The 20,038-nt window shown below is 50.4% G+C and overlaps 1 protein-coding gene across 1 annotated transcript in view; it reads right to left on the bottom strand.

Moving 5' to 3' along the window:
• PPP1R16B (protein phosphatase 1 regulatory subunit 16B) overlaps positions 1-20,038 on the bottom strand; it is a 42,305-nt gene that overhangs the window by 6,120 nt on the left and 16,147 nt on the right. The window contains exons 3-4 of the mRNA XM_072350393.1: positions 2,850-2,920; positions 616-761 (exon numbers count right to left, since the gene is read on the bottom strand). Of these exons, the coding sequence (XP_072206494.1) occupies positions 616-761; positions 2,850-2,920 (217 nt within the window). The remainder of the gene's footprint in view (positions 1-615; positions 762-2,849; positions 2,921-20,038) is intronic.

Here is a 20,038-nt window from a genome sequence, read left to right as displayed (position 1 = left end):
AATTCCAAACGTGGATGAAAGGCAGCACCTCCCTCATGGGCTGGGGGAACCAAGGCACTGAGCTGCTCCTGGTCCTCACCCTCCTCTCCTGGCATCAAACACACCAGCAGCTTCCGAGTGACAGAAGTGATTTATTTGCTGAGTTTCTGGATAACCGTGCCAAGCAACTACCAGGTGCTTGTTACCTGGGCATCTGGCAGTCCTTGGATGAAAAGTTCACAAGGAACAGAGATGCCATAAAAGACAAAGGCTGACTAACAGAGGGAGCCTTCCATCTGAACAAGGGAACGTGGGCAAAAACAAAAAAAAATGTAAAAAAAAATCACCCAGTGCCAAGATTTATTTTTCTTATTTTCCAAAAGCAATAATTGAAGCCTCCGTATCTACTCTGCTTCACAGGGTAGAAGATTTCCAGCACCCTTTGAGCCACATCATTTTAATTATCTATTAAGTGGTCCTTAGTTGACCGCTGATCTATTTGGACAGTTACCAGCACTGGAAAGGCAGTGGGCAGTATCCACCCGAACTTAGATTCCAGGCCCTTTTTCATTTTTACCCCAAATCAGAGGGTGAAATCAGAGTTGCCAAAAGGGACAGATACAATGAGCCACCTACTGCTGGATGAGGATCTTCACCAGGTTGATGTGACCACACGTGGCTGCTGCATGCAGGGGAGTCCACAGCTCGTTGTCCTTGGCATTGACATTGGCCCCGTGGCTGAGAAGAAGCTTGACGATCTCTTCATAGTTGTCTATGCAGCACTGTTGAGGGAGAGATGCAGCCAGATTGGTTTGATTTTCTACTTTGGGAAGAAGAGGGCTCGTATCTGCTCAGTTGTACCTGGGCACGAGGACCTACTCTATGCTGCAGTGTTTGGCAACAAGCATCTCCAGCATCACATTCAGCACACCCAGGTCAGAAAGACACTGTGCACAACACCCATGACTGAAGGTGGCTGGTGTTCTACAGGACCTTGTTTGGGGTTGAAGCAGTGAGGGAAGAACAACACATATATACACAGCTGCTCCTCTGGGTCTTTCATACTCAAGAGCAAACACAGCAGAAATTTAAGGTAACCAGTATGGCCACATATGAAGAGATGAGCTGACGAGCTGACCTTCCCTTTTCATAGGGAAAATCCCCCGCAGTGGCACACGATGAGCAGCTCAGAAGCAGTTCATGCTTCAACCCACCAATGTTATCTGAAGAGATGCAAGCTGGATTCTCAGAACTGTGAAGGGCTCCACCTTTCCTGGATGCATTCACACCACAGCCCAGAGGCAGACTGCAAGAAGGGCCCTGACTGTCTTCCTCTGGGGTAGGTGGAATTTGCTTTGATCCACCTCGTGCTCACTTTTTGACATGAATGTGCCTATGAAACACTAGAACAAGATTTGTCCTTGTGCAGAAAGCCTGCTGGTTGGCTGTGCATTGCTGCAGACCCACGCACTGCAGCACAGGGCTGCTTACACCCACAGCAAGCATCTCGGCAGCGACAAGCACCCTGTGTGTATTTCTATTTCTGTTTACTATTTATATGGCAAAACAAGGCTCAAATCATGCCTGTCACACAGCCAAGTTATCACAGAAGCATACGCTGCATCCTTGCCTGAAAGCCACTGGTAGTGTGCATTTGTGATCATTTGGCAGCTTCTCCCTGCTCGGGGATTCAGTTAATTCTTGTGAAGGCAAAGCCCTCACCTTCATCACCTTGATCACCAAAACCGATCCTTGAAGCCCCTGAAGTGACAAAGCACTTCAGGGCTTCAGCAGCCAGCGGTGGGACACCTCTGGGTGCCCCCTAGGAGCCAGCTGACCATCCAGCTCTGAGGATAGAAAGCAACTTGTAGAAAAGATGAATATCCCAAGTCAGCGGGATTGTTTAAATGGAGAAAAGCCACATCCCAGAGCTCCGCCATTGCTTTGGGTGGAGGTGGTGACTGCCAGGTACAGCCCCATGACACTGTCCTGATGATGGCTCCAGAGCTCATTATTTAACATTTTTGCCTGGCTCAAGGTTGCAGCTCTGCTTTAAGTTCCAATGTCCCACTTACTTAGGAAAAACAACCTCCCTGAGATGGAGCGTTTCTCTTCAAAGATCCAAGACTGCCATAAATAAGAAACAAGGACAGACATCCTTGAGATGAGGCACAAGTCCAAAACAGCAACAAACCAGAAGGCCCATGTGCCCAAGCATGTATAAAACGAGGAGTGGGACAGCTCTCCAAACAATCAAGGACCCTCACATAAGTGCAGAACATTCAAATATATTACATACCCTTGTATTACATAATGCTATAAATATGCAGTAGGAAGGTGTGACTTATATATCAGGTAGGTGTGCACTGAAAACCTTTTGGACTACAAATAGAAGCCGGTGCAGAAACTCTGCACATCTGACTTGTGCCCCCTACGCAGAATAAATCAATGTCTCCTCTCTAAAGACTTGTCTTTTTGAATGAGTTTTGAGACATTTAAAATCAGCAATACTGAGGCGCTGGTGCTGAGCCCCAAAGGTCACAGGGTGGGGATAGAGCTGTAGGAAGAATAAGAAACCTTCACAGCAGCGAGGCTGCAAGGAAGGATGCAGATTTGCAGTAGGATGGCAGCCTTGTGCTTTACTGCCATCAGCTGCGGCCCTCTCACACAGACCAGCCCACATCCCTGGGCCTACAGAGAGCTGTGGGGGCTCCTCCAACACCTCTTCCATCATTCCAAAGCAATGCTCAATAGCCTACCAATGTGAATTAACGTGTTGGATCTCAGCACACTGCCCAGCACAGCATGGCAGAGCAACCCAGCTCTGAGCAAGCAGCAGTGCCTGGGAGCACTCCGTCCTGCAGCCTCACCTGGTGCAGTGCGGTCAGTCCGTCCTCGTTGCACAGGTCGGGGCTGATGTTGCTCTTCAGCAGGTAGCACACTGCAAAGAGGAAGAGGAGAGCAAGGTCAGAGAAGGTACCCACCTCCTCGGCAGCCCCAAGCACCCTGCTGGCTCCATCCAGCAGAGAGCAGCAGCACACAGCTTTTGGCCCAGCCTCCATCCAAAGGCGGCTTTATGACAGCTCTCATTTCCATGTGGGTGTGTGGAACAATTTACGTTTTCACCTTTTGCTTTGCAACAGCTGAGTGCAACCTCTGCACACTGCACGGGCTCCAAGGTGGTCTGAGAGCCTAAGGGTCTGGGCTTCAACCATGAGAGAGATCTCACTGTGGGAGGATGAGGTGCTGCCTCCAGAAGCCATCAGCCTGGTTGGTACAATGCACCCAATGCACTCAGGGGCCCCGGCGCATTAAAATACACCAAGGTTGCTCTGGACTCTTTGCATGAGTGGTTGGGTATTTGAGGGAAGCATGCCAGAGGCTTAACTTTTTGGATTGCTGCTTTGGGGAGAAAGGATAAGATTTTTTTTCCCATTAAAATGCAAATTTTGGAAGCACATGAAAAGCCATTAACCCTTAGGTAAAAGATGAAGTTTGCTCTGAGGTGCAGCTCTTCCATGTGGGTAACAGCTATAAGGCAGAGAAAGCAATCTGACAGCAACAGCAGGAACTCTTCGAATTCAACTCCACTGACAGGTCGGGATGATCCACACCCGCCCTCTGTTTGCTTTCTCACTCCTTGCCTTTTCTCCAGAGATTTCACTATCTGATGCTTTTCCCCCCCCAGATGTCAGTACCAGCAATGGCTGAGCCAGAGCTTGTAGCTGTTGCCCTCGGGACAAACACAGCAGCAAGATGCTCCATCCCCACCTGATCTGCTGGCAAGGACACAGCCACTGAGCAAAACCAGAGCTGCAAAGTAAGGAGTGCTAACAGAGCTAAAAGGGCACTGAACTTCAGTGCTGGCAATGATAACCGAGAGCAAAGGCAGTGAGCCCTGCAGCCCCACACAGCTCCCATCTGCACATCCCAGGGCAGCCGGAGGGGAGAGCTGGGAAACAGCCCGAGCAGTGCTGATGAACAAAGCTCTGTTCAGCTGAAGGCACACTTGCAAGACAGTCAAACTGAAACCCAAGTGAAAATCTGTGTGGATGCCACTGGTTTGAGGCATGTTTCCACTTGCTGGAAACAATACGAAGGCATTCAGATGTGTGAGAGAAAATGATACTAAAGAAAAAGAGAAGACAGCAAAGAACAAAACTCACCCCACGCAGCTGCAAAGCCCAAATCCTGGCTGTTTTTTCCAGCTCGGAGGCAGTGCAGGAAGCCCACATCTCTGCCCACGCACTCAGCAGCAATAAAAGCCCTGACCCCACACACTCATGCAGTGAGTGCTGACTGATAGGCAGCATCCCCACGGCTCTGCTCGGCTGTTACTCACTGCGGATGCTCTGCCATGCAGGCTTTAATTCAATCCCAGCCATTTCAGAGGCCCTGCGTACTGATGACACACAGCCCCATCATCATGTTTCGTCTGATTACGGAGATTTGGACAAGTAGATGCTGGCAGATCAACCTGCAACTGCTGCCCCTCCATGGAGAGGATGTGGTGGCATAAATGTCAGCTTTGTAACTCAGCCCCTTTCCTCCCAGCTCCCATCCCGGTGTCAGGCCACACAGGCAGGAAACCCACATTCCAGCTACAGGGACACGGATAACCTGACAGCAGCTGGTGGCTGCTGGGTGGGGAAAACATCAGCACATTGCAGGTGTGAACTCCTCAACCTCAGCACTTCTCATTAACTTCTTCCAGAAAGCTCTGTGCTGAAATGCTGAGCTCCTCCAAACCCATCCTTCACGTGGGTGGGGAGAAGGGGCTGCGTGTGGGGATTTGCTTTGGTACAGCTTGTGGGAAGAGCTTTCAAAGGTGCAGCGAATGAAGGCCTGAAAATTATCACAATGAGAGTGGGGTGAACAAATCGTTGTGAATAATTCATTGCAAATTATACTACCCCAACCATCACTCAAATGCATCTTCCATTATTCTGCCTGCTCTGCCTCTAATTGAGCCTCTCACGCAGCCAAGGTGGAGTGCATCAATCTTCAGTTTATATTTGATCATTCACATCTGTGCTGAGTCGCACAGAAAGTGCTCCCAGAGCAGCAGTGAAAATACACCCGGAGTGGATCAGGCTGTAACCTCCTCTGTCACACATCCTGGGACAGCCCAGGCAGACCCCCCTGCACACAGCCCACTGCTTCCCACTGCATGCCCCAAACCGGCCCTCAGAGGGAAAGCAAAAAGCTGCTGCAAAGCCACCCCCAGGGACACGGGCTCTCATGAATGGCTCATAAAACAAAAAGGCAACTGCTACTGTTGGGGAGGGAAACAAACAAACAACACCAAAATACACTTCTTTGGGTGAGATTCCTCCCCAAAATACACAGTGGCAAACTATCCAGCTTAGCAACCAACCTGTGTGCTCTGGGCACACGAAGGCACACAGCCCCCCACTCTTATAGACCCAGGCTTACATTGGTACTTTGCACTCAATGACTTCTTTGTGAAAGTGATGCTGAATCTCTTCCATTCCACCTTCTGGCTCCCTACTCCTAAAGGTCTCTGTTACAATCTGCTGTGCTGAGATTCTGAAGGCAGTGGAAAGATTCTCATACATTCGTGCCTGCGTTTTTGGAGTAAATGCTGAGATGTTCCACCTGCACTGATGCACACTTTTATGCTCCCACTCAGACGCAGCTCTAACCCTGCTTAGAGCTGCTCCCTGCACCGCGTGGGCAAAGCTCCCAACCCTGAGTCTGGCCAAGATGTTTGCTACGCAGTGAACCTTTGCCAGATAGACAGCACTGAGGCAATGAGCTCTTTGCCTATGGAACATCCAGCCTCTAACACAGCACGCTGCGATATTCCTGTCTGTGAGCACCGCTAAACACAGGGCAGCTACAGGATGAGCTACACTGAGCATCATCCTCCCCTCCTATATCGCATGCTCGGAGCTACCCCAGACCAGGGACAAACTCTGCAGCTCCCCGAGGCTTTCTGAACCACCAAAAAACGGCAGAAAACAAAACCCACACTCAGATTGCTTCAAACACCTCGCACACCTAAAAATAAACACAGCCCATTTTGCCTGCTGAGCTGAGACATCCACCGCGGCTCAGCCTCCTCAGGAAGGTTCCCAGCCTGCACAGACACCTCCCACCTGGTTTACAGCTGGGCACATGAATTCCTTCCAACACCCCCACAGAAGTGGGGAGGTGTGGGAGGAGGCCAGCAGAGCCCTGCCTGCCTCGTGCCACATTCACCCAGCAGTGGGGCAGCCGCCTCCTGCGCTAATGCACCACGGTCTGCTTCCCAGCCAGCCTTCATTCACACCAAGTGAGAGCTGTTGGCAACTTACACGTTTGTTTAATGCATACAGCCCAGTGCTTTCTCCCCCTCTTAGTGTCTACTTCAACCATTTTTGGACCCCTATCCATCATTGTAGTACCACGCACCAACAATGACACAGCACAGGGACTACTGCCCAAAGAGATAAAGCACTCTGACCAATGGGCCGCTGCCCAGCCCACATTTCTCTTGTCCTGTGTCTTTAGGACTTCAGGCTCACATAATCCACTCAGCGTTAGCGATGCTGAAGCATCTTTCTTTTATGGCTGCCATCCACCTGGGATTATTCAGATGAGTAACACTACACAAGCTACCCATCTGCAGCCAGCACTGCACAGAGAATGCAGCAGAAACAAAGCCAAATTCATTCCAATAGAGGAAATTAAAATTACAGGATGCTGCTGTTTGACAAGCCCTCCTAAGGACGCAGCATTGCATGAACAAGCATCCCTGTCCTCCCCTTCTGCTTGCCCTAACTGTGACATTGGTCCATGCCGGAGATACTAAACACATAAAGGGAGGCTGAAGTTGGAGATTATTTTCTCTTTTCCCATTCCTCATCTGTTATCAGAAGAACAAACAAATCATTTTGGTATGGTTTTTAAACAGACGATGAGCTCCAAGGGATGAGTGTTTTATATAACCCCAGGCTCAGCTGCCTTCAGCAGGATTGCTGCAGGCAGGCAGCCAGGAAAGCAGATTCCCCAGTATCACTGTGACAGTGACACCTGGGCTGCCCAGGAGCCTCTTCTCTCTTTAAGGAGCATTTTGAAGCATTTTCTAAGAGCTGCAACTCTCTGAAGAGGCCTTAACAAAACCCTGAAGTCAGATTTATAGAGCTACAGGTCAAGGAGACCAAGGTGAAGTTCCCCATTAGTAACACAGGAGCTGCAGCGATGAGCAGAGCAGTGAAGGGCTTTGGGGTGCCGCAGTGCTCAGCAACCTCCATCCCTGGAGGTGTTCAAGAACCGCTGAGATGTGGCACTGAGGGACGCAGTCAGAGGGCATGGTGGGATGGACTGAGGTTGGACTGGGTGATCTTGATGGTCCTTTTCAACCTATGATTTTCTTTGGAGGGTCTCCGGAGCCAGGCGAGACAGTAGCGTCCATATGGAGCTCCACATTAAGCACCTGCAACTGGCTCCTAACACACCGGGTTCAGTGTGCACACCCCTCTGCTTCACACAGAGTTAGGTGAAGGGCACCCACAGAAGCAATAAGCACTTCACCAGCACCTTCTCTTCTCCCACTGCTCTGGGCTCTTCTAGCTTTTTCCCCCCCAGAAATTCATTCTGAAGCCACAATGCCAGTGCAAATCCATCCAGACAACACAACATTAAAGACTTTCATCTGAGCAGCACAGAGGATCCCGCTTAAGTACCTGTTCAAAGGCGACTTGTGATGTAAGGGACCAAAACCTACCTATTGAGATGTGCAGCAGGCAGCACCTGTGAAGCCTATCTTAAGCCTATTAGAAAATAAATCTTTCAGGGCAAAAAGAAAAGGCAGTAAAAAAAATTGGCTTTAATAGCAATTACAGCTTAGGAAGTGTTTCAATAAAAGGGAGCAGAAGTGTCAGGAGGTAGATTTCTCCAGCTATCCCAGCACACGAGGAGCTCCCTGTTCCATTAGCACAATAGCACAACGGGCAATAGGACCTGAGGAATAGAAGTGCACAACCGCCCCATGCTCTGCACACAGGCAGCCTGCAGGACTTGCAACAGGATACTCCAACCTGCTCTGTGCAGCAGGAAATAGTTCCTATTGCTGTTTTACAGTGTTATTAGGTTCCAGAGTCAACAGCCCATTCCTCCAGCTCGTGTTTCAGGCATTTACAGGCTCAGCTCAGCAGCTGTACGTTGACCTGAGCAGCAGGAATGCCTTCAAGAGGCTCAATTATAAAACAGGAAACATTCTATTTAGAGTAACAGAAAAGAGGTTGGGCTGGAGGGGAAGCATCCTTGTGCTTTTCAAGCTGCTCTGCATTAGCACAGAGCATTTCCCCACAGGGAGAGCTGCTCCCCAAGCTCAAAGCCCCTTTCTGACAAGCATCCCCAGCTTTCCTCTGCCTGTGGCTTTTTTTGTACCTTCTTCACTCTCCCCAGCACCCACAGTGACCTTCATTAGCCCTTTTAGGTTTTTTCTTCCTTCAAAGTTTCCCCCACGTGCTACTGGATGCCCAGGATGAAGATCCTGAAGACACACCAGATCAAACCCCACACTCGTAACACAGCTGCTGCCTTGCTACAGCCCCAGTGCCTGTCCTGCTCAGTGTGCTGGGATATGCAATGCCACAGAGCCCTCTGACCCAGCCCTGTGCCATGCAGCCACAACAGGAGCTGCAGCAGCCCTGGTCTCCCAACCCCAGTGCCAGCACCCACTGCTGCCTGCACAGGAGCCAGGGGCACAGCAGGTGTTACAGCACAACCTGCTGCATCATCACAACCTGCTGCATCATCACCCCCACCTGACAGCACAGCTTCTTACTGGAAATGCTGCATGGCCAGAAAGGAAACAGCTCAATAGAAAGTCCTTTCTATAAAAAAAAGAAAAAGAAAAAGACTGTAGTTTCCTTTTAAAAAGCAAGCACTGCGGAAAGAACACTTTCACACAAGTTAAGCAGTGCCCTAAACTGCACCAGGGAAGTCCCGGCTGCTCCTCTGCAGCCCTCCAGCTGGAGCAGCCTGCAATTATTCAGCAGCGGATTTTAAGTGACGCATAGATTTGAATTTCAGCAGAGCTCTCATCTCTAGAACACCAGCAGCAAGGAGCTCCAGCCCCTCTCCTGGGATTTCACCACCAGCACTTGCCTTTTTTCACAGATGTGACACCTCAGGCTGCATTAGAGCAAAGGCTGCAAAGGTTCAGCCTCCTCTGCCAAGGTCACAGTGACAGCCCATGGCACAGCTGTGACAGCACCACGAGCCCCAGCTCCAAGCATGGCAGTGCTCCTTCTGTCCTCTGCTGTCCTCTCCATCGCTCAGCCCTGAGAACCGAGCAAAGGAGCTGAAATTATTGTGCACCACAGCAGCCTGACACCAGAACAGGCAGCTGTCCCAGCCACCAAACAGCTGCAGAGCACCCAGCCACCCGAGAGGGACCTGGCCTGCAGGCACAGCAAAGCTTTGTACCACTGTGCGCCCAGCAAGCCTAACTCCAGGAAATATCTGCACAGCCCAGCTCTTCATGCTGCAGGCCTGTTTTCAGTGCAACCAAACCCACTACTAACTCAGCACATCAGCACACTGCTGTTGGAGGCGATGGAAAAAGGAAGCAGTGGGAGAGCCACAGCGACTCCTCTCTGAGCCTTTGGCAACCACAAACCATTGTCAGAGCAGTCAGAGATTACCCCTGAAGAACATCGACAAAGGTAATCGGTGTTGCATGGAAACTGGTTCGCATGTTTAAGAGTTGGATCAGAAATTAATACCCAAGCTTGGCAGAAACGCAGCCCTTCCACAGCCACTGGAGGATTTGCAGTGAATGAGACAGACCTGGCAGCAGGCTCACAGACAAACCTGCACGCTGCCTGTTGCACACAGGGTACACAAGTAACCCCGGCACAGGGCTGAAGCTGGAGACCACTTGCCTTGTGGACCCCAAACCTGATCCTGTTGAAGATGCTCTGCTCAAAGGCCACAGTGTGAACCTGCTGCAGGTTGCCAGCCCTGCAATCCACCTCTAAGCTCCGTTATTTTGAGCATCAATAGGAGAAAACCTTCATTTCCTTAGCATTACCTAATTTCTTTGCAGAAGGTTTGCACTCCCCTTACACGAGCCCTCAGAGACTAAGAGAACAGATCTACAGGTTGCCCCAAATCCAGCAGGCCACCAGCTGGGTTGGTCTCTAATTGCACCCAAACCAACTCCCCCCGTGTTTGTGCCACCTGCACGTAGAACTGAGGACCCTCTTGTATTCCTCCTCTCACAAGCTTTACCTGAGTTCTGCTCCCTACAAAGTTGATAAGCATAACGTAAGTGCTCCCAGCAGGGCTGATGCATTACAGCTCCATGGCCACCAGGAGGTGAGCCCTTGGGGGAGCAGCCTCAGTGCCTGACATGGCGCTTGGCTTCTCCCTTTGTCCCTTCAGGTGGTCTCCTGCCTTGGGATGAAACAGATACTCCTCCACAGTACTGCAAGTCAACTGCCTTCCATTCCCTCTTCAGCAAAGAGTAAGCTCAGAGGAACGATCATTTTCCTTCCTGCAGCAGTGGAGGAAAGCTTCATCTAGCCAAAATATGCTGCGTTTCCCAAGAAGACACCATTTTCAAAATAATTAAGCCATTAAAATTCCCATCAGCTTTTGCCATTAGCAACGGCAGGGCCATTCTCCTCTCCACAGTGGTGGAAGAACTTTGCTAACTGCTCTATTAAAACCAGCTTTGTTAACGAACCATTTTATTCTGCTCCTGTTTGCGTATAAGAGAATTCCTTCACCAGCGGATTCCCCACGTCAGGGAGTTCTCCGTTATGTGTTTAATGCTACAAGAACCCAGGAGCGATGGGCCCAGCTGGGTGTCTTTCAGCCACGGCAATACAGGAGATGTGACAATGAACAGCGGATCGCCCTTGGTGCTCCCTGCACCTCTCGCACCTGTCTGGAATGAATGCTTTTGAGATGCTTCCCACGTTGTACTGAAGGAAACCCCCCTCTATGCCTTCAATCCCATCCCAGCCAGCACTGCAGCACAGCAATCTGTTTCCTCCCCTGCACCTCATCACAAAGTGCTGCTCCCAGGGAAAGCAGCCAACCAGACCAGGGCACCCAGCAAGGCCTGCATGTCATGCAAGCAGCTGAAAGTGGTACGGTTGTGTAATGGAAACCTGATCTACAAACCTCAAACCAAATTCTGGTTGTTCCCCTCTGAAAAGAGAACACATGCAGGTGGAGCTAACTGCACGCTTCTCCTGTTGCCAGTCATCAAAGCTATGACACTGCACAGCTCCAAACCCCACCAGCACATCACCTCTCCTCCAGCTTCTATAAGCATAGGGGAGACCTGAGAAGAAGACTGAGCAAAACTAGGCCCTGACTGCACAGGGGAAATGCATGCAAGCTATTGGCAGGAGACAGAGCACCTTGTGCTGGCAGGATTGACAGGCAGCTGTGGAGCTCCCTCCCACAGCATGAATTAGGGAGCAGGGGCCGATGTCCCAGCAAAAAGCTCACGGTCCTCACTGAGCAGGCGGTGCTCCAGGACTGAACAACTGCAGGGCTAAAAGCAGCAAGATGACGATCGGGCTTGGCATGAACCACAGATAGTTGTCAGGACAGACCACGTTAACCTCTCTGCTGCTGGAGCCTCGCTCCCCCATGGAGCTGCTCTTCATGAGGGATATTTCTTAAGGCTGACCCCAGGAAGGGGTCAAGCTGCAGCAGTCACCAGGATTCACCAGGCAAAGGACAGGGTGAGAGGCAGGGCCACCTCCTGAGACAGCACCAGCACCAGGCTGCTCCTCCACCAGCTGCACCTCACTGCCTTGTGCCAGCAGCAGCAGGGAGAGGGTCCTGATGGAAGTGCAGAAGATGCAGAAGCCTTGATAAGTCACAGATAAGTCACCTGCTTGGGGCAGGTGGGACCTTAAAGACCATCCAGCTCCAACCCCTCTGTGGACTGGCTTCCCCTCATTAGATCAGGTTGCCCAGGCAAACCCACAGCCTTGGGCACCTGCATGGATGGAGCATCCATTTCTCACTGGACATCAGGAGGCATTTGGTGCTGCTGAAGCACATCCCCAGAACAAACAGCAGCAAGGAGGGCAGCCCCACTGCGCAGAGCCACCCACTGCTCCGCTGCTGCATCACGCAGGGCGATGCATCTCCCTCCACCAACACTTCCCTTTCTTGAGTTTGATAAGAACTGCTGACTGCTGCTCACAAGAGCAAAACAAAACGAGCAGGCGGCAGGAAGCGGCTGCGTGAGGCTCTCTGGAAGATGCCCTCCCTGTGTCTGTGTCAGAAACACCAGGAGCACAGCGAGATGGATTCAAGACATCACACGCAGCTGCAGCCAAGGATAGATCATCAGAAACCAGATTATTTAACAAATACACAAGCATCTTTCCTAAGCCCAGGGACACACAGGGAAGTGGTGCCCACCGCTCTGAGTCACGGGAAGCGCGGTTTGCAGCCGAGCCCCATGCAAGGCACCGCAGCTGCATTTCCCTGAACTGCTCTTATCTTGTCTCACAGGAACAAGAGGCTTGTTCTGAAACTCAGCCCCGTGCAAAGCAAACAAACAGCTCACCGTATTCACCAGACCCTGCTGTGTCCAGGAAAGCACAGCAAATCAGTGCACATCAGCACTGACTGCACAGCACATCAGCACAGACGCTTTAGTGCTCCTAAAGCCAGGTGATTTAAATTCGGGGCTGTCACATGTTTTAACCCCGAGCTGCTTTTTTTCCCTTCTCTTCTATGCTTAAAGATAAGCCCCCATCATCAAGAGAGCAGAACTCATAGGAATCAGACTTCCTGAAGATGGAGGATGAGAAAACTTTTCTATGGTAAATCGGTTCAAGAGAGGCTCAGTAAAGCACGATGGATAATTACTGTTTTCCTTCTGACAGCCAGAAGTAATTGTCACCTCCTTAAATCCAGCTCACCTCACCAACAGAAAACTGTCTGAAAATGAAACAGAGCACCCAGCACAAAATAATCCCAGTGAATATTAGCTGAGATGTACAAAGTCGTATGTCAGGGTGTCACCTGCATGAGACAGCTCAGCAGCACTGCAGGTAAAGCCAAGATGCAAAGAGCCTTCAGCTGAATGAGTGTGGATGGAAACAGAGCTCCATCGGGCTGGGTTTCTCCTAACAGAGCAGAGCAAAAGAAAACTAACCTGATTAGGAAGGGGAGGAAGACTGATCCAGATTCATCTGGCAAAGCAATTGGCTATAAAGTATCGTTTATGGCTGTTATGATGGCGGCACAAAGCAGGCAGTATGTAACAGCAGATCTGGCCCACGTTTATGGGTTAGGGGTAGACCCATTGAAATAAGGACAGTCTCCCTCCCTGCAGCTTACTTTCCACATCAAAATAAAATAGGCCATAAAGAAGGCCTGAAAAAAAATTAATTATGTAGAGTAAGCGATGCCCATGGCTTGTTGGCAGTCACTCTGCCTTTGTAAGGCAGTCTTACCCACATACACACCGGCTGGAGCCTATGGCTTCAGCTCATTTTGGATGGCAGGCAGGGCTATGCCAGGGCACTGCACTCAGGGCTTGGCATCCCGCTCCTAGGAAAGCTGTATCCGGGCTGAACCAAGGCACTCCTCAGCTCCCCAGAGCTCAGCACAGGCTGTGTGTGGTACTGCATCATCCAGGAGCACAACGTACATGCAGCAGCAGCATTATGCCTGCCCTCAGCAGGGAGGCAGACCCCAGTACGAGTACTGGGAGCCACTGCCTCCTCCAGCCAACCTGCACAGCCCCAGGTGAGCTCCCCGTTACTCACAGCCAACAGCACTGCTTCCCAGGGGCTAATTTGGGTTAAGCGCAACCTCAGTGACTTGCTGGGAGTCTGGGGTCCTGCTCCACTGGTCCACCATCAACCACTCCTAATCACAGCACTGCTGTGGGGCTGCCCATTAACACAAGAAGCATTAATGTGAGAAGCACCAAGGCTGACAGGCTGAACAGCCCTGCTCTCCCCAGCCCCAAACCAATAGCTCCGTCCCTAAGGGTCAGTCAGACAGTGGTTTCAGAAGATGCTGTTCTGCCTGTGTCACACTCATCCCAGCCCATTTTGCTGCTTTCTGCAGCTGTGCCCATTCCAGGGGATGCACAAGTATCCCTGGCATCGGGTTTGCATCTCAGAACTGGGGAATGGCACAAGAAACCCACAGCTGGAAAGCTGCACAGAGGAAAAGGAGCTGCGATGCTGGTCTAAACCCTGAATCCATGCTGCAGCTCCAACACTGACCAGTGCTGGAGTGAGAGCTCTGCTCACACTGAGGAGAGCTGGAAAACTGTCACAGAAGAGTATAATTTGGGTCAGAGCTTGTTCATGGCCATTTCACAGTTACAAGATTGAAGCTATCAGAGATTGGATTTGCCATGGAAGCACACAAGGAATCCCTTCCAGTTGTCCTTTCACATAAAGCTCTACATCCACTGGCCCATCTCACAGGAGCAGGATGGACTGGGAGCACCCACAGCCCCCCCTCCCCTTCCTAAAGGCTGCTATTTCAGGCTACCAAGCCAAGATTTGAACAAAATGAAGAGTCCCATTTAGTTGCTGAAGAGTCCTGCTCTGGTCTGATAGTTCGCTAATTAAAGATGCTCCATCTGAAATGAAAGAAAATAAACCAGGTCAGAAAAGTTCGAAAGCCACAGCAAGCAAAGTAGGTTGAAGCCAGCTGTGTGCAGGAGGCATTGGGCCTGGCCTCACCTGGTCCCTGCACAGCCCACAGCCCCAGGGCTCAGCTGCAGCCCCCAGCTGGATTTCTCCTGGTCTGGTAGGGACAGCCAGCCTACAGTCAGGGTTGGAAGCAGATGATCTCTGAGGTCTCTTCCAACCCAATTGTTTCTATGGAAAGCTGGGCAGCCAAGCCCACAAGAAAACAGGGAGCCAGGGTCAAAGCTTGAAAAACATGGCTGCAAGGATGGATGCTGGTGCAAAGTACACACTGAGCATAAGAAAAAGTGACTTAAGGCAGTTTCCTACATGAATAACACTTACAGCCACTCTGCCTCATGCCATCTAGGGGGTGCAGAGGCCAAACTCAGCAATAAGCAGTTGCAAATTGCAGAGGCCTCAGTGGAAACTGCATCTGCTTGCTAGGAGCTGCACATGGGCTCTTGTTCCCCGAATTAAAAGGAGTGCAGGGTGCTTGATTGCATCTCGGCTCTTGATTACAAAGGCATCAGCAGACAGAATTAAACAGCATCTTCCTGGCCTATTTAGCATCCTTTGGGCAACGGGTTTGAGAGCAGCAAGGCTTAAGATATTTTTAATGGTTGTACCAGAATCTGATTTCCTTTTGTCAGGGCATTTGCAGTGGCTGATAAGGTTTCCCAAAAAATCTGGCCAGGCTCCAGAGGAAGAACCAAGCAGTGGAAGTGTATGCAAAACCCACTCTGCACTGGGTTACAAGGCACTGCCTGCACCAGCTGCCATAGCAACTGCTGTGAGAGAAAGAATTAGAGCATTCTTCACGGAAGCAGGAAAACTCACAGTCAATACACATAAGGATGGGGCACAAAGCAAAATAAAGGAGGATAAATACGAGCAAGTGAGGAGAATACACAGAGCTGAGCAAGAAGGAGAAGTGCATGCACAGGTATATGCGCACTGGTGTTGTGGAGGTGCCTATAAATACACTAAGATACCTAACCCCAGCCTCATTAGCAAGCATTTTAGATACAGTTGATCCTGCCTTGGGGCACAAGGTGGATTACATGACCTCCCAGGGCCTGCTCAACCTCTATTTTCCATGATTCTAGGAGGAAGAAACCTACACCAGCTGAGCAGTGCTGGCCTCGAACCAGCAAGGCAGGAATTTAAATCTGGAAAAAAAAAAATAGATTTAATCCACTTTTAAAGTTCTCCTTGACCAGGAGAGGGGGCAGAAAGCAGAGCCTGCAGCCACGCACTACCACAGTTTGCAGCCAAGGCCCTCCTGCCCATGCATGCTATCCACAAATCATGTTCTCAAGTGCAGCAGGGTAAAGTAAGCATCAATTGTGAATTGCTTAGTGCTGCAAGGAGTCTTCACCTCCAAAATATTTATTTCACCATCAACACCCATTTGCAAAGAAGTTCCATTTGGCCATGGAACTGTGCCGTAACCCAGACCCAGTGGCAAACACAGTGATGCTGCAAAACACCAGGTACCAGCAAGGGATCGCGCTGACACATTGCATGCCTCCAACAGAATTGGATTAGATATCAGCACAGCTCTGCAGAGCCTTGGCTGGGGAGGTCACAGCCAACGTGGGCAGAGAGCCGACATTTCACTCCAGGTTGCTGCTGCTTATTACACAGAAAATAGCAGAGGTCTCTGACTGAGCTGTTAGCCACGCTCTCTTATTTCTCATTATTGGAGGGGGACAAAACACACAGTTATCTGAGCATAGGAAATGGCACACACCTGGAAGGCAGCCAGGCAGGCAAGAAATGCATCGATTGCAAGAAACCCCACATCACAGCCCCACAGAACCAGGAGCTGAAGCAGCAGCCCCTCAGCCTCACCCTATGGAAGTCAGATGTGCTGCGAGGCATGACCCATTCCAGCAGCCATCACCCTCAGCCAGTCAGCAGGCAGCAATTCTCCCAGGGAAATCACAAGGACAAACAGGCTGGGAAGTCACCAGCTCAAAACTCAAGCAATAGATCAGCAAATATTAATGGGCTCAGATACAGAAATCCAGGCTTTGACATTTGGCAGCCCACAGATAACAACCACAGCGCAGTCACCCAAGGCTGCCCTACCACAATCAGAAGCAGAGCAGCCAGGAGAGAGAACAGAAAGGTTAAACACAGGAGAATCAGAGCTCTGCTGTGTGCATGAGCACCCTGAGCCCCAGCAGAAGCAGCCCCAATTTGGCTGGGCCTGGCTGGAGACACACAGAGTGAAGGGGCAGATGCACCCAGTGAGATGAGTGGGAAGGCAGGTGTGCATCTGGGGATGCACATTGTGGATGGAAATAAAAATAGTAATAAAAATCCCAGCTAGGCTTCCTATAGCACCGTACCCCGGCATATCATAGCAAGGACAGCCAGGATGTGTTATTACAGAGTGCTTTGGCAGTCGTGTTTTCACCAGGAAATACCACGTGTTGATATCTAGAAATACAGAGCAAAACCAACAACAGATAACGCACGCATTTCTGCTCACGTCTTAAAACTTCAGGATGAAAAGGATTTGAAACCAAACGATTCTGCTGACCCTGAAAGTTGGGGAGGCTGATCCACCCCAGGAAACCCAGAGATGGACTTTCAATAGCAATAACCAGAAAGAAACGTTTGCATTCCTCGCTCTTATGGAAATACTGAAATTCCAGAAAGTCATGAGGAAAAAATAAAGAGAGAAAGAGCACCCATTTGTTGTGACAACAGAGAAAGTCACGCATTCAATATTGCTCGTGCCCCCAGATGCCATCTCGTTGGCTGCCATATGTGAGCCACCCCGCCTTGGCATCAGGTTGGGAGTGTGTGAAAAAAGCCAAGTTAAATACAGCCAAGTGTGTGAATCTGCTTTTGGAAGACGTACCAGCCGCCATTAACAGAATTAACAAGATCCCTCAGTGCCAGGAGCTCCCACGCTCAAGGAAAGGGGTTTCATTTCCACGCCGATGGAGTTTAAAGACTCAAAAACCACTTCTGTTGTTGTGCAGAAGCTCTACATTTCTGACTCGAATCGTTCCCCAAACACACAGGTATACACTCAGACTGCTGGCAATAAAAGGCACTTTCTATCAATGCTCTTCAAAGGGCACATGACCCAGGAGAAAAATCTTCCGAGACAGATAAATGCACTCGCTCACAGACTTGGACACAGGAACTCCATGTAAAAAGCTTCAGGAGACTAATAATGTGGGTGGAAAATTAAGGCACCTCATAAAAGGTTTTTAGTAACAAGGGAACAGATCGCATCAGCTAGGAAAGGTTAACGAAAGCAATTTATAGACACTAATTAGGGCCTCTCTTTAAAGTGCCTTTGCCATGACAAGGTTGGTTTTATTCCAAAAAGGTAGAAAGGAGCTGCTTGGGGAAGGCTGTGCTTCTTGCACACAGGGCTTGTCACCCTCAGTATTACCGAGCACTGAGGAGATTTAAGGGTCATTACAAAGGGAAAGATGGGGGATGTGCCTGCACAAATAAGCTGTGCAATACTTATACCCTCACAGGGAAAATCTTCTCAATGAGATAAAAGCCAACCTTGGCCTGCTCCGCACAGCTCCGAATTGCCAAGTGCTGGGGTGGGGAAGGACCCAGCAAACCCCAAACTGCAAATGGGAACCACTCTGCTGGACACCAGGACCAACACTGAGCTTTCATTTCTCTTCTGGGGCATCAACTATGAGCATCTGCAGGATTCAGTTCCTCCAGAAGCACTGTTTGTCATAACTCTCTGCCCTGACAGAGTTCTGCTCGCAGGAGATGGGAGCTGAAGGATTCTAATGCTGCGCCCATTGGGACAAGTGCCCGTGGTGATGGCAGCAGGAGAAACCAGGGCACTTTCAGCACTGCAGGAAGGTGAGGCAGTCCTTTGGGTGCTTTATTTCTCAGTCAGCTCCCTGAAAGGAGCACAGCCTGTTCACAGCTAGGGCAAACCTTCCAGTCACTGCCACTGGAGCAGAAGCTCCCCCTGCATGCAGGCTGAGTGTGGAAAAGCACTTCCAGGCAACAAATACCAAACATCCCTCTAGGCAGCCTCTGGGAGCTCCATCTTCCATTTAAAGGATGCCAGCCCTTCTCTTCTGCTCTCTGGGACGTCTCCCGCAGCAGCTCAGTGATGCAGAAAGCCTGACACGACAGCCTGGTAGCAGCCACCAACCACCCTGGGACCAGCCTCCATCCATCACCTTGCAGACTTAGGAAGCCCTTGCAATTTCTTGGCAATTAGTACAGCAGCTTGCAAAGCTTTATTGCATTATAAAGCATTTCCCCTTCCTAACTATTAAAACGTAAGCTAAGCACAACAGCGCTACAACACAGCTAGTCTATGGTCCTTTCTCCTAGGCTACCTTCGTCCATCACCACCCATCTCATGTCCCACAGCAGACACGACTGGCAGATCCTTCTGGATCTCCCAGTGAACCCCTCACCCATCCAACCCATCTACATCAGCATCCTGCAGCCAGCTCAGGTTATGCCTCGGGCTGGGCTTGAGGCTTCAGAGTACTGTCATTTAGAATGGCTACAGAGTGTGATGCTCCTCCAGAGAACAGCCTTCCCAGCTCTGTGGGAGAGCACAGAGTGAGTCCAGAGATGCCCATTCTCCCCTCAAGGCTGTCCGTAGGTCCTTCATCTTCAAGTCAAAGACCCCAGCCAAGGCAGGTGACAGCCCAGGCCTGGTTCTGTCAGCAGGTCCCAGCGAGCTGTTCACAGCAGCTTGTTTGCTAAACCAGGGACTTTTTGACAGATCTGTTGCGGGAGATGCTCACAGCTCCTGCCCACACTCCTTATCAGTGTCACCTCCTTTAGCCTCGTTTCACCACCTTGCTGTTCCAAAATGGGAAGCATGGTGGCTTGGTCCTTATCCAAACAGAGATGAGGGGGATGACTGCAGGAACACAGGAACCCACTGCAGTGCCTGCTGTGGGGCTCCCCAAACCCTGTCGCCCACAGACCAGCAGGGTTCCATACAGATGGCTCCTTCTCCAAGAACTGCCCCACACAATTGTGCTGTATCCCACAGTTGGCATAACCAGGGACCTGGGGCTATTCCAAAGGGTAAGGTTGGGTTTCCCCTTCACAGTCACCACCCCACAGGGCTCAGCCTTCCTCCAGCAGGAGGCCATGTCACAGCACAGCGTGCCTTCCTGAGAGAACATTAACTGTCTCTTCAGCTCTGCTCATCCCAAATTCATTGCATGGTGCCCATGTCATCTGCTTTTCCACCTCTGGAGTGGGAAAGTTAAGAAAGTTATAAATAGAGAGAGAATATTAATAAAGGATGGAAATGGCACGCCTGCTCGGAGGTGGCTCAAGAGATGACGAGCACTAACAGCACCCCCAGCTCTAAACTTTCCTCACGTGAGCTTCTCAACTTTTTAAATCATTTATATTTTTCCTCC

Source organism: Excalfactoria chinensis, chromosome 15 (genome assembly GCF_039878825.1).
Source record: "Excalfactoria chinensis isolate bCotChi1 chromosome 15, bCotChi1.hap2, whole genome shotgun sequence".
Taxonomy (NCBI): Eukaryota; Metazoa; Chordata; class Aves; order Galliformes; family Phasianidae; genus Excalfactoria; species Excalfactoria chinensis.
The sequence above is the reverse complement of the archived record's forward strand: the minus strand, read 5'-3'. Positions and strand labels throughout refer to the sequence as shown.